We start from the raw sequence: 13,596 nt of genomic DNA on the forward strand, positions 1-13,596 counted from the left end.
AAGTCTTAAGCCATAAAGCTCCTCTAGCTAAAATAGCTAGAGACATATACCTGACATCAACTCTAATGATATCAAAGATGGCATTTACAAATAAAATTATTAGCATGTTGAAGAATAAAAATGCTATGAGAATTATGATCTGTTACTTGTTGCGCTAAAGCTTCTAACCAAAAGATGAAGCTGCAGCAACATTCGCTAAAGATATAGCAGGTCTAAGAAGATTACCTGAACACAAGTAAGCTTTTCTTAGAAAGGATTCAATTTTCCTATCTAAAGGAACCTTAGGAAGTACCATCTGCCGTAGGAATAGTATGCTTAACAAGAGTAGAGACAGCCCCATCAACTTTAGGGATTTTGTCCCAAAACTCTAATCTGTCAGATGGCACAGGATATAATTGCTTAAAACGTTTAGAAGGAGTAAATGAATTACCCAAATTATTCCATTCCCTGGAAATTACTTCAGAAATAGCACTAGGGACAGGAAAAACTTCTGGAATAACTACAGGAGATTTAAAAACCTTATCTAAACGTTTAGATTTAGTATCAAGAGGACCAGAATCCTCAATTTCTAATGCAATTAGGACTTCTTTAAGTAAAGAACGAATAAATTTCATTTTAAATAAATATGAAGATTTATCAGCATCAACCTCTGAGACAGAATCCTCTGAACCAGAAGAACCATTATCAGAATCAGAATGACAATGTTCATTTAAAAATTCATCTGAAAAATTAGAAGTTTTAAAAGACTTTTTACATTTACTAGAAGGAGGAATAACAGACATAGCCTTCTTAATGGATTTAAAAACAAAATCTCTTATGTTATCAGGAACACTCTGAGTATTAGATGTTGACAGAACAGCAACAGGTAATGTAACAGTACTTAAAGGAAATATTATCTGCATAAACAGTTTGTCATGACAAAACAGTACAAACAACAGCTGGAGGAACAGATACCATAAGTTTACACTTAGCTTTGGTAGCTCCAGCCCCAGGCAGGGATATTCCAGAAGTATCTTCTGACTCAGCTTCAACGTGGGACATCTTGCAATATGTAATAGAAAAAACAACATATAAAGCAAAATTGATCAAATTCCTTAAATGACAGTTTCAGGAATGGGAAAAAAATGCCAGTGAATAAGCTTCTAGCAACCAGAAGCAAAAAATCAAAGAGACTTAAATAATGTGGAGACAAAAGTGACGCCCATATTTTTTCGCGCCAAAAAAGACGCCCACATTATTTGGCGCCTAAATGCTTTTGGCGCCAAAAATGATGCCACATCCGGAACGCCGACACTTTTGGCGCAAAAGAACGTCAAAAATGACGCAACTTCCGGCGACACGTATGACGCCGGAAACAGAAAATAATTTTTGCGCCAAAAAAGTCTGCGCCAAGAATGACGCAATAAAATGAAGCATTTTCAGCCCCCGCGAGCCTAACAGCCCACAGGGAAAGTCACATTTTTAAGGTAAGAAAAAAATGAATTATTCATATGCATTATCCCAAATATGAAACTGACTGTCTGAAATAAGGAATGTTGAACATCCTGAGTCAAGGCAAATAAATGTTTGAATACATATATTTAGAACTTTATATAAAAAGTGCCCAACCATAGCTTAGAGTGTCACAGAAAATAAGACTTACTTACCCCAGGACACTCATCTACATGTAGTAGAAAGCCAAACCAGTACTGAAACGAGAATCAGTAGAGGAAATGGTATATATAAGAGTATATCGTCGATCTGAAAAGGGAGGTAAGAGATGAATCTCTACGACCGATAACAGAGAACCTATGAAATAGACCCTGTAGAAGGAGATCACTGCATTCAAATAGGCAATACTCTCCTCACATCCCTCTGACATTCACTGCACGCTGAGAGGAAAACCGGGCTCCAACCTGCTGCGGAGCGCATATCAACGTAGAATCTAGCACAAACTTACTTCACCACCTCCATAGGAGGCAAAGTTTGTAAAACTGATTTGTGGGTGTGGTGAGGGGTGTATTTATAGGCATTTTGAGGTTTGGGAAACTTTGCCCCTCCTGGTAGGAATGTATATCCCATACGTCACTAGCTCATGGACTCTTGCTAATTACATGAAAGAAATATGAAAATAGAAGCCTTGGAGTAAACCAACATTTACTGTTGAAACTATTATTACAAAATATTTTTTATATGTTTATTTTATTTGCATGACATTTGTGCCTACTTTAGGACCAAACTTGCACCTGCGTTTTCAACTTTGGGTTGGGACTGGGGTGGGTCATACAGTGGGTAGGACAACAGAGGTGGGGCTAACATGGGTGGGGAGTAAGGGAGCTGGGCTGGGGGCCCCATAAATTTGTCTTGCCCAGGGCCCTACAAATACTAAGGCCTAGATTTAGAGTTCGGCGGTAAAAGGGCTGTTAACGCTCCGCGGGTTTTTTTCTGGCCGCACCATAAATTTAACTCTGGTATCGAGAGTTCAAACAAATGCTGCGTTAGGCTCCAAAAAAGGAGCGTAGAGCATTTTTACCGCAAATGCAACTCTCGATACCAGAGTTGCTTACGGACGCGGCCGGCATCAAAAACGTGCTCGTGCACGATTCTCCCATAGGAAACAATGGGGCTGTTTGAGCTGAAAAAAAACCTAACACCTGCAAAAAAGCAGCGTTCAGCTCCTAACGCAGCCCCATTGTTTCCTATGGGGAAACACCTCCTAAGTCTGCACCTAACACCCTAACATGTACCCCGAGTCTAAACACCCCTAACCTTACACTTATTAACCCCTAATCTGCCGCCCCCGCTATCGCTGACCCCTGCATTACACTTTTAACCCCTAATCTGCCGCTCCGTAAACCGCCGCCACCTACGTTATCCCTATGTACCCCTAATCTGCTGCCCTAACATCGCCGACCCCTATGTTATATTTATTAACCCCTAATCTGCCCCCCACAACGTCGCCGACACCTACCTACACTTATTAACCCCTAATCTGCCGAGCGGACCTGAGCGCTACTATAATAAAGTTATTAACCCCTAATCCGCCTCACTAACCCTATCATAAATAGTATTAACCCCTAATCTGCCCTCCCTAACATCGCCGACACCTACCTTCAATTATTAACCCCTAATCTTCCGACCGGAGCTCACCGCTATTCTAATAAATGTATTAACCCCTAAAGCTAAGTCTAACCCTAACACTAACACCCCCCTAAGTTAAATATAATTTTTATCTAACGAAATAAATTAACTCTTATTAAATAAATAATTCCTATTTAAAGCTAAATACTTACCTGTAAAATAAATCCTAATATAGCTACAATATAAATTATAATTATATTATACCTATTTTAGGATTAATATTTATTTTACAGGCAACTTTGTAATTATTTTAACCAGGTACAATAGCTATTAAATAGTTAAGAACTATTTAATAGTTACCTAGTTAAAATAATTACAAATTTACCTGTAAAATAAATCCTAACCTAAGATATAATTAAACCTAACACTACCCTATCAATAAAATAATTAAATAAACTACCTACAATTACCTACAATTAACCTAACACTACACTATCAATAAATTAATTAAACACAATTGCTACAAATAAATAAAATTAAATAAACTATCTAAAGTACAAAAAATAAAAAAGAACTAAGTTACAGAAAATAATAAAATATTTACAAACATAAGAAAAATATTACAACAATTTTAAACTAATTACACCTACTCTAAGCCCCCTAATAAAATAACAAAGCCCCCCAAAATAAAAAATTCCCTACCCTATTCTAAAATACAAATATTACAAGCTCTTTTACCTTACCAGCCCTGAACAGGGCCCTTTGCGGGGCATGCCCCAAGAATTTCAGCTCTTTTGCCTGTAAAAAAAAACATACTATACCCCCCCCCCAACATTACAACCCACCACCCACATACCCCTAATCTAACCCAAACCCCCCTTAAATAAACCTAACACTACCCCCCTGATGATCTTCCTACCTTGTCTTCACCATGCCAGGTTCACCGATCCGTCCTGGCTCCAAGATCTTCATCCAACCCAAGCGGGGGCTAGACATCCACTGAAGAAGTCCAGAAGAGGGTCCAAAGTCTTCCTCCTATCCGGCAAGAAGAGGACATCCGGACCGGCAAACATCTTCTCCAAGCGGCATCTTCTATCTTCTTCCATCCGATGACGACCGGCTCCATCTTGAAGACCTCCAGCGCGGATCCATCCTCTTCTTCCGACGACTAGACGACGAATGACGGTTCCTTTAAGGGACGTCATCCAAGATGGCGTCCCTCGAATTCCGATTGGCTGATAGGATTCTATCAGCCAATCGGAATTAAGGTAGGAATTTTCTGATTGGCTGATGGAATCAGCCAATCAGAATATAGTTCAATCCGATTGGCTGATCCAATCAGCCAATCAGATTGAGCTTGCATTCTATTGGCTGTTCCGATCAGCCAATAGAATGCGAGCTCAATCTGATTGGCTGATTGGATCAGCCAATCGGATTGAACTTGATTCTGATTGGCTGATTCCATCAGCCAATCAGAAAATTCCTACCTTAATTCCGATTGGCTGATAGAATCCTATCAGCCAATCGGAATTCGAGGGACGCCATCTTGGATGACGTCCCTTAAAGGAACCGTCATTCGTCATCTAGTCGTCGGAAGAAGAGGATGGATCCGCGCTGGAGGTCTTCAAGATGGAGCCGGTCGTCATCGGATGGAAGAAGATAGAAGATGCCGCTTGGAGAAGATGTTTGCCGGTCCGGATGTCCTCTTCTTGCCGGATAGGAGGAAGACTTTGGACCCTCTTCTGGACTTCTTCAGTGGATGTCTAGCCCCCGCTTGGGTTGGATGAAGATCTTGGAGCCAGGACGGATCGGTGAACCTGGCATGGTGAAGACAAGGTAGGAAGATCATCAGGGGGGTAGTGTTAGGTTTATTTAAGGGGGGTTTGGGTTAGATTAGGGGTATGTGGGTGGTGGGTTGTAATGTTGGGGGGGGGGGTATAGTATGTTTTTTTTTACAGGCAAAAGAGCTGAAATTCTTGGGGCATGCCCCGCAAAGGGCCCTGTTCAGGGCTGGTAAGGTAAAAGAGCTTGTAATATTTGTATTTTAGAATAGGGTAGGGAATTTTTTATTTTGGGGGGCTTTGTTATTTTATTAGGGGGCTTAGAGTAGGTGTAATTAGTTTAAAATTGTTGTAATATTTTTCTTATGTTTGTAAATATTTTATTATTTTCTGTAACTTAGTTCTTTTTTATTTTTTGTACTTTAGATAGTTTATTTAATTTTATTTATTTGTAGCAATTGTGTTTAATTAATTTATTGATAGTGTAGTGTTAGGTTAATTGTAGGTAATTGTAGGTAGTTTATTTAATTATTTTATTGATAGGGTAGTGTTAGGTTTAATTATATCTTAGGTTAGGATTTATTTTACAGGTAAATTTGTAATTATTTTAACTAGGTAACTATTAAATAGTTCTTAACTATTTAATAGCTATTGTACCTGGTTAAAATAATTACAAAGTTGCCTGTAAAATAAATATTAATCCTAAAATAGCTATAATATAATTATAATTTATATTGTAGCTATATTAGGATGTATTTTACAGGTAAGTATTTAGCTTTAAATAGGAATTATTTATTTAATAAGAGTTAATTTATTTCGTTAGATAAAAATTATATTTAACTTAGGGGGGTGTTAGTGTTAGGGTTAGACTTAGCTTTAGGGGTTAATACATTTATTAGAATAGCGGTGAGCTCCGGTCGGCAGATTAGGGGTTAATAATTGAAGGTAGGTGTCGGCGATGTTAGGGAGGGCAGATTAGGGGTTAATACTATTTATGATAGGGTTAGTGAGGCGGATTAGGGGTTAATAACTTTATTATAGTAGCGCTCAGGTCCGCTCGGCAGATTAGGGGTTAATAAGTGTAGGTAGGTGTCGGCGACGTTGTGGGGGGCAGATTAGGGGTTAATAAATATAACATAGGGGTCGGCGATGTTAGGGGTAGCAGATTAGGGGTACATAGGGATAACGTAGGTGGCGGCGATTTGCGGTCGGAAGATTAGGGGTTAATTATTTTAAGTAGCTTGCGGCGACGTTGTGGGGGGCAAGTTAGGGGTTAATAGATATAATACAGGGGTCGGCGGTGTTAGGGGCAGCAGATTAGGGGTACATAAGTATAACGTAGGTGGCGGTCGGCAGATTAGGGGTTAAAAATTTTAATCGAGTGGCGGCGATGTGGGGGGACCTCGGTTTAGGGGTACATAGGTAGTTTATGGGTGTTAGTGTACTTTAGGGTACAGTAGTTAAGAGCTTTATAAACCGGCGTTAGCCAGAAAGCTCTTAACTCCTGCTATTTTCAGGCGGCTGGAATCTTGTCGTTAGAGCTCTAACGCTCACTGCAGAAACGACTCTAAATACCAGCGTTAGAAAGATCCCATTGAAAAGATAGGCTACGCAAATGGCGTAGGGGGATCTGCGGTATGGAAAAGTCGCGGCTGAAAAGTGAGTGTTAGACCCTTTAATCACTGACTCCAAATACCAGCGGGCGCCCAAAACCAGCGTTAGGAGCCTCTAACGCTGGTTTTGACGGCTACCGCCGAACTCTAAATCTAGGCCTAAGGGTGGCCCTTATCTATAGTCAGGCTTATCTAACTTGATGTCAAAACTTCAAGGTTATAATTAGTTGATTTACCATTAAGTGAATGCTACAAAATCAGAAAGTCAGATTTGCCCATGCTCAGACCAGGCAGAATGCAACTATGAGGGCAGTGGTTACACTGAGAATTTCTAAGTGCTAATTTTAAAAGAAAACAAGTTTGCTGGTTTTTATTTTACACAAGCTTTCTGTTTATGTGTACTTTGATTTCACATTTGCTAAATGATTGTTATTGTTTAAAAGATACATAATCCCTTTATTACCCATTCCCCAGTTTTGCATAACCAACACTGTTATATTCATATACTTTTTACCTCTGTGATTATCTTGTATCTAAGCCTCTGCGGACTGCCCCTTATCTAAGTGCTACAAACTTTGATTTTAGCCTATTAGTGCTCCTCCATAAATAACTCCACAGGATTTTGAGCACAATGCTATCTTTATGGCACACCTGAACTAGCATTGTCTGTGAAAAGAGATAAAAGATGACCTACAGAGGCTTAGAAACCATTAAAAATTTAGAGGTTTAAAGGTTATAAAGTATATTATATAACAATGTTGGTTGTGCAAAGTTGGGACATGGGTAGTTAAGGTGTTATCTATCTAATTGAACAATAATACAAAAGTCAAGTAGACTGTCCTTTTAAGGCAACATTACATTTTCATCATAAGGTGTGTGCTCCTCCTTTCACACTTTCATAAATATAGGACAGCTCATGTCATGATTCATAAATCTATGGCGAAGTGCTAAGCATAAGCATGGAGTGTGTTAATATAAAAGCCCTGTCGACAAATTTCTACTAAATGTCAGAAATAAAAAAAGTTAACTTTTTGCCCATTCCTCAAATATCTGAATAATAGTAATAATAACAACAACAATTGTTATTCCTCTCAGCTAGTAATTTCAACCAAACCTTAATTTACTATACTTTTTGTACAATACAATGACATTGGGTTTTTAACCCTTTTACCTGTAAAACATTTCAAATTTGTAATTTACATTATCTGTCAGACACATAGTGCAGTGCATCCTAACCCTAAACTATTGTTTATTTTTTTTACAGTGAAATCGGTTTCCATGTCATACCTGATTTAGACTTTAGCATTATTTGCACTGCATGGCCATCATTAATCACTTCACAGTCACGGCAGACAACATAGTTTGGAATTAGTCGTACTTCTAATAATGAAGGGTCATATAAGGCTTCTCTTGAATTTATGTTGATAGGAGACTGGTATTCTCCATTTGCTTCTGGATAAAGCAAACCCCACTCAACACCTAAATGGAAATAAAATATGTTTAGTAACTATGTCAACTGTTCAACCCATCTTAATAGACCAGGGATATAGCAGTAGGAAGCAGAGAAAAAATGTCCTGTAGCATATCAGTCTAACCACGCCCAATCACAGTCCAACACCGAAATACCAGGCATTTTTTATGTGAACAAGAGAAAACAACAAACCCCAGACGTATGTTTCGGACAGGTTCAGACTGATAAGCTACAGGATATTTTTTCTCTGTGAAAGGCATAGTGTGCTAAAAGAGACTGCACTCTGAGTGGCACTAGCCCTGTGAACAGGCACGGAAGTATTTCTAGCTTTTGTTCTATCTCAGTTGAGTGTGTCTCTCTATTTTCTTGTTTGTAGACTCACATGTTTAAAATAAATGGTAATTCATTTTTTAGACTATATCCTTTTACTGATTAAAACAGTTGATTTCTATATCAATATTAAATTTTACTACTTGTCATAGTAGACTAGACCTAATGAAGTCAATAGCTTTACAATGATGTGTACCAAATAAGGATGATAAGGATCTACTAGGGGTCTCAGATGAGTGTGTCTCTCTATTTTTATGTTTGTATTCAAACATGTGAGACTCCTAGAAACATGCATTCTGTCGAATAATAGAAATAAGAACAGGCAATGCTGGTCTGAGACCAAAAATAAGCCAAGGCATTTTAAGGCAGAGCAGCCCACTCTCCCCCATTCGTTATTTAACCATAAACCATTAGTAATAGTATAATGTACTAATTAGATTTACAAAAGAAATTAACGTTTGTAACACACTTCTATCACTTTATTTTATAAATTGGTTGTCATTAAAGGGACACTGAACCCAAAAATTTTCTTTCGTGATTCAGATAGAGCATGAAATTTTAAGCAAATTTCTAATTTACTGCTATTATCAATGTTTCTTCGTTCTTTTGCTATCTTTATATAAAAAAGAAGGCATCTAAGCTTTTTTCTTGGTTCAGACTCTGGACAGCATTTTTTCATTGGTGGATGAATTTATCCACCAATCAGCAAGGACAACCTAGGTTGTTCAACAAAAATGGGCCAGCATCTAAACTTACATTCTTGCATTTCAAATAAAGATTCCAAGAGAATGAAGAAAAATTGATAATTATTATTATCGGTTATTTGTAGAGCGCCAACAGATTCCGCAGCAGCGATAATAGGAGTAAATTAGAAGGTTGCTTAAAATTTCATGCTCTATATGAATCACAAAAGAAAAAAAATTGGGTTCAGTGTCCCTTTAAATAGTAAAAAAATGTTTAATGTCATAATAAAAAAACAGAAGCTAGTGAAGTTCACATTTAAATAAAGAATAACCTCTTATTGCTCATCAGCCTATGTAGTGACAGTTACTTATATTAGGTACCTAAGTGGGACAAGACTCACCCTGACGTGGCTCACAGACACAGAAAGGTAGTAAAAAGCAGGGCAGGACACGACTGGCCATGCATGATATGCAAATAATAATGCTGGAGATTGGGTGGAGTTAAGGCAACAGGCCCCAGCCTGCAACTAGCTGCGGCCCACCGGACAAATGCCCTGTATGCCTTATGCTCAGTCCAGGCCTGGGCACAGGTCGAAATGCGTGCACGTGCATGTAGAGATTTTAGTGACCTCTTACACAAACAAAGGGACTGCAGGAAAGTATCTATTAAATAATTTCCCCTCCATATGGCTACTTGGAGGTACTGGCCTTTGCAAGTGAATGGGTCTGATATCCACTGAAAGGACAATGGATTCCTCAAGTCATGCCCTCTAAGGTAATGCCATTGTTTATGTTGCAATGTTAACTTGGTTTCTTCAGCTAATCAAGCAAGGGAGACTGTACCTCTGCAATCCAGTGATCTCCTGTTCTACATAAAAACTGCAAGGAAGTAAGTCTGATGGAGTCTTCACTCACTGAACTGAAACAAACTTTTTTTTCCCACAAATTTGTCCTAATTGAGCTAATCTTAAGCTTGTGGCTAACTGAACAAATACATTTTTCACAGGAGATTTATTTTAGTATTAGGACCAATCTAAACGAATATTTAAAATTAAATTTTTTAGATAGGTAGTGCGATGAGAGTGGGAAGTGACGTCACCAGATGGGGGCATGGTTTAGGGTGTTGATTGTCTATGTCGCAGTTACTAAGTTAGATGTGTTGTACAAGCTGTATACTTCTATGCTCTGCAATAAAATAGCGTTGTACCTTCTATGCTGTTTCCTGCATCTCATGACATGGTGTCAAAAGTACTTGTCTGCGCTTCTGTTTCCTGATTAATGACGATGTTGAAGTTTACCCCACCTGAGCCTTTTGATTTCTCTTAGCCTGCAGCTTGGCCCACATGGTGTCAGCGGTTTCAACGCTTCAGGATTGCTTCCAAGCTGGACAAGGAGAGTGGTTAAGTACAAGTTAATTCTTTTTTATACTCTATGGGGAAAGATGTGGAGCCGGTTTTCAATGCCTTTACTTTCCAAGAAGGGGAAGAATTTGACTTTGAAATAGTTATGAACAAACTCAGTACTCACTTTGTGCCCAAAAAGAAATGTGATTCATGAGAGGGCCTGTTTTCACAAATGTGCTCAGCATGTGGGATAATCTGTGGAGTCATTTGTGTGCGGCCTGTGTGAACTAGCTGAATTCTGTGAGTTTGGTGTTGCTAAAGAGGTGCAAATCAGAGACAGAACAGTGATAGGAATTGTAGATGCTGAAGTCTCACTGAAGCTACAGTTGGATGCTAATTTAACATTGGATGGGGCTATTAGGATGGCCCGCCAGAATGAACTGGTGAAAAAGAAAAGTGCTGATCTGAGGTCCGAGAGTATTGTGGATGAAGTACAGCAGTTCAGGAAAGCTGCTAGTGAAAGGCACAGTGTGAGCGGTAGACCAAGGGCAACAGATAGGCCCAGAAGCAGATGGGCGCAGCATGCTCGCTGCACGCGGTGTAACCGTACCCATGATCAGAGTGTCGTATGCCCTGCTAAAGACAAAAGATGTAGAAAATGTAATCGAATGGGCCATTTTGAAGTGGCATGCAAAACTGAATACATTAAGGAGATGCAGGTGGATAGTGACCATGAGGGTCAAGAAGTGTCCTTGGTAGGGTCTGTTGTTGAACGGTCTGGTTCAGATGAAGATTGGCGGGTTACTCTTACTGTAATGGGAGCCAAAGTTGCCTTTAAGATTGACACAGAAGCAGACATCACTGTTATGTTCCTTGCAGCATTCATAAAACTGCCTCGACAGCCTCAGCTGGTGAAAGTTACAACAAAAGTTCATAGTCCTGGTGGCCGCATCGATTGTGCTGGGAAATTTCTTGTCAGCTGCGAGTATAAGCAGAGGAAATTAACCATGTGGGTACATGTGATTAGAGGTCAGTGTGTTAACAAGCTATTGAGCAGAAAAGCAGCCTGCGGTTTGGGCCTGGTCGCCAAAGTGAATGAGATTTCAGAAGACATGTTTGGTGAATTGGGCCTACTGAATTGTAACCCAGTCCGAATATCACTTAAAGGTGACACAGTCCCATACAGCATTACCACTCCTCGTAGAATTACACAAGGGCATGACAGTCGTCATGGACGACATTTTGGTATATGGGTCTACATTGGAAGAACATGATCAGTGATTGAGCTGTGTGCTGCAGACCATTAGAGAGTCTGGGCTGAAATTAAATAAGGAGAAAAGCCATTTTAGGTAGGCTGAGTTATGTTACTTTGGGCATATTATCAATGGGGATGGCATCAAGCCGGACCCTGATAAAATCCTTGCTATTGAACAGATGAAAAGTCCTTCTGATGTACATGAGCTGAGACAAATATCGGGCCTTGTGAAATATTTGGGCAGGTTCCTTCCAGATTTATCCACAATACTACACCCTATCACAGAAATGTTAAAGAAAGATGTTGCCTGGGTCTGGGGACCTTCACAGGAAGAATATTTTGTGCAGGTCAAGTCCCTGCTGGGGTCTGCCCCAGTGTTGGGGTTCTACGACCCTTCTAAAAAGACTGTGGTTAGTGCTGATGTGAGCAGTTATGGGTTAGGGGCAGCCCTCCTGCAGTTGAATGAGAACAAACTACAGCCCATTGCTTACTGTTCCCGTACACTGACGGCTGTTGAGTCAAAATATGCCCAAATTTAGAAAGAGTGTCTGGCTGCAGTTTGGGCCTGTGAGCGCTTCCAGCGTTACCTAGTGGGTTTAGAGAAGTTTAGTCTGGAGACTGACCATAAACCGCAGCGGCTAGTCTCTCTAATCAACTCCTATGATATTGACAAAACACCCCTAAGATGCCAGAGACTTCTGATGAGGCTGCTCAGGTTCAACGTTCAGGCAGTGCATGTGCCGGGGAAAGAACTGGTAGTGGCAGATACACTCCCGCTGGCTGCTGCTGAAGAATCTTCAATGGAATCAGATGTGAAAGTGTATGTAGATTCAGTTCCGGCATCCAAATCCATTTCGTCAGGGAAGCTAGAGCAAATAAGAAAGGAGACATATTTAGATACTGACTTTCAAGAAGTTATTAAGTACATAAAAGAAGGTTGGCCCGAGAGCCGGGCAGCTTGGATGTCTTTAAGTTCTTACCAGTCAGAAAGGTCGCAGCTCACAGAGCTGGATGGGTTGGTGCTGTTCCAGGACCGCATTGTCATTCCTGTTAGCATGCGGCAGGAGATGTTAAGCAGGATTCATGATGGCCACTTGGCATTACAAAGTGCAGAGAAAGGGCAGCTATGGCAGTATGGGGGAACGGGGATCAGTCCCGGACTTTTGCCAGGAACGCCGGCCTACTCAGAGAAGGGAGCCCTTGAATTCTACTCTGCTGCCTGCAGGCCCGTGGCAGAAAATAGCTGCTGATTTGTGCGAACTGCACAGGAAAAATTACCTAGTCGTGATTGACTACTATTCCAGGTATTTGGAGATTGCACCCTTGAATGAGATCACAAGTCAAGCCGTTATCACTCCTCTAAAGAGCTTGTTCGCCCGGTGGGGCATACCAATGGAGTTAGTGAGTGATAACGGAATGCAGTTTGCTTCCACGGAGTTCAGTTCTTTCAGCAGTGAATATGATTTTGTCCATTCTACGTTGAGTCCACATTACCCGCAGGCCAATAGAATGGTTGAAAGGGCAGTTCAAACAACAAAGTTCATTTTGAAGCAATCTGAGTCGTTCCTAACCCTTTTGGCCTATAGGGTGACTCCCATTCAAGCCACAGGTTTTAGCCAGGCACAGCTGATGCTAGGATGTCAGATTCGCACCACTTTATCCTCTGTGGGTGTCTTCCAGCCAACTAGCTCTGTTCCTCGGGACGAGGTCCTTAGGAGGGATGAAGAGGCTAAAAAGGGCTATTGATTCTTATATGACAGGAAACACTCTGTGAGGCCCTTGCTGGAGCTGAATGTGGGGCAAAGTGTCAGAGTTAAACTGGATGATGAGAAGAAATGGAAGACGCCTGATACGGTAATTGGACGCTCTCCAGAACCAAGGTCTTATGTAGTCCTTACTGATGGAGGGACAGTCACACGTCAAAATCGAAAACATCTTCAGCCAGTACCTGAGAGTTTGGGACTGGATGCCTCAGTACCACTGCCGGTGCCTTCCCCTCAGCAGGATCACAGCAGGGATACTTCTTTGCTTCAAGCAGACTCTCAATCACCTTCTTCTGT

General features: G+C 40.4%; 1 protein-coding gene across 2 annotated transcripts in view; it reads right to left on the bottom strand.

Annotated features, from left to right (window-relative positions):
* CA8 (carbonic anhydrase 8) overlaps positions 1-13,596 on the bottom strand; it is a 311,353-nt gene that overhangs the window by 271,495 nt on the left and 26,262 nt on the right. For both annotated transcript variants that reach the window (XM_053715065.1, XM_053715066.1), the window contains exon 2: positions 7,742-7,933. In XM_053715065.1, coding sequence (XP_053571040.1) covers positions 7,742-7,933 — 192 coding nt within the window. The remainder of the gene's footprint in view (positions 1-7,741; positions 7,934-13,596) is intronic.

This window comes from Bombina bombina, chromosome 5 (assembly GCF_027579735.1).
Source record: "Bombina bombina isolate aBomBom1 chromosome 5, aBomBom1.pri, whole genome shotgun sequence".
Lineage (NCBI taxonomy): Eukaryota > Metazoa > Chordata > Amphibia > Anura > Bombinatoridae > Bombina > Bombina bombina.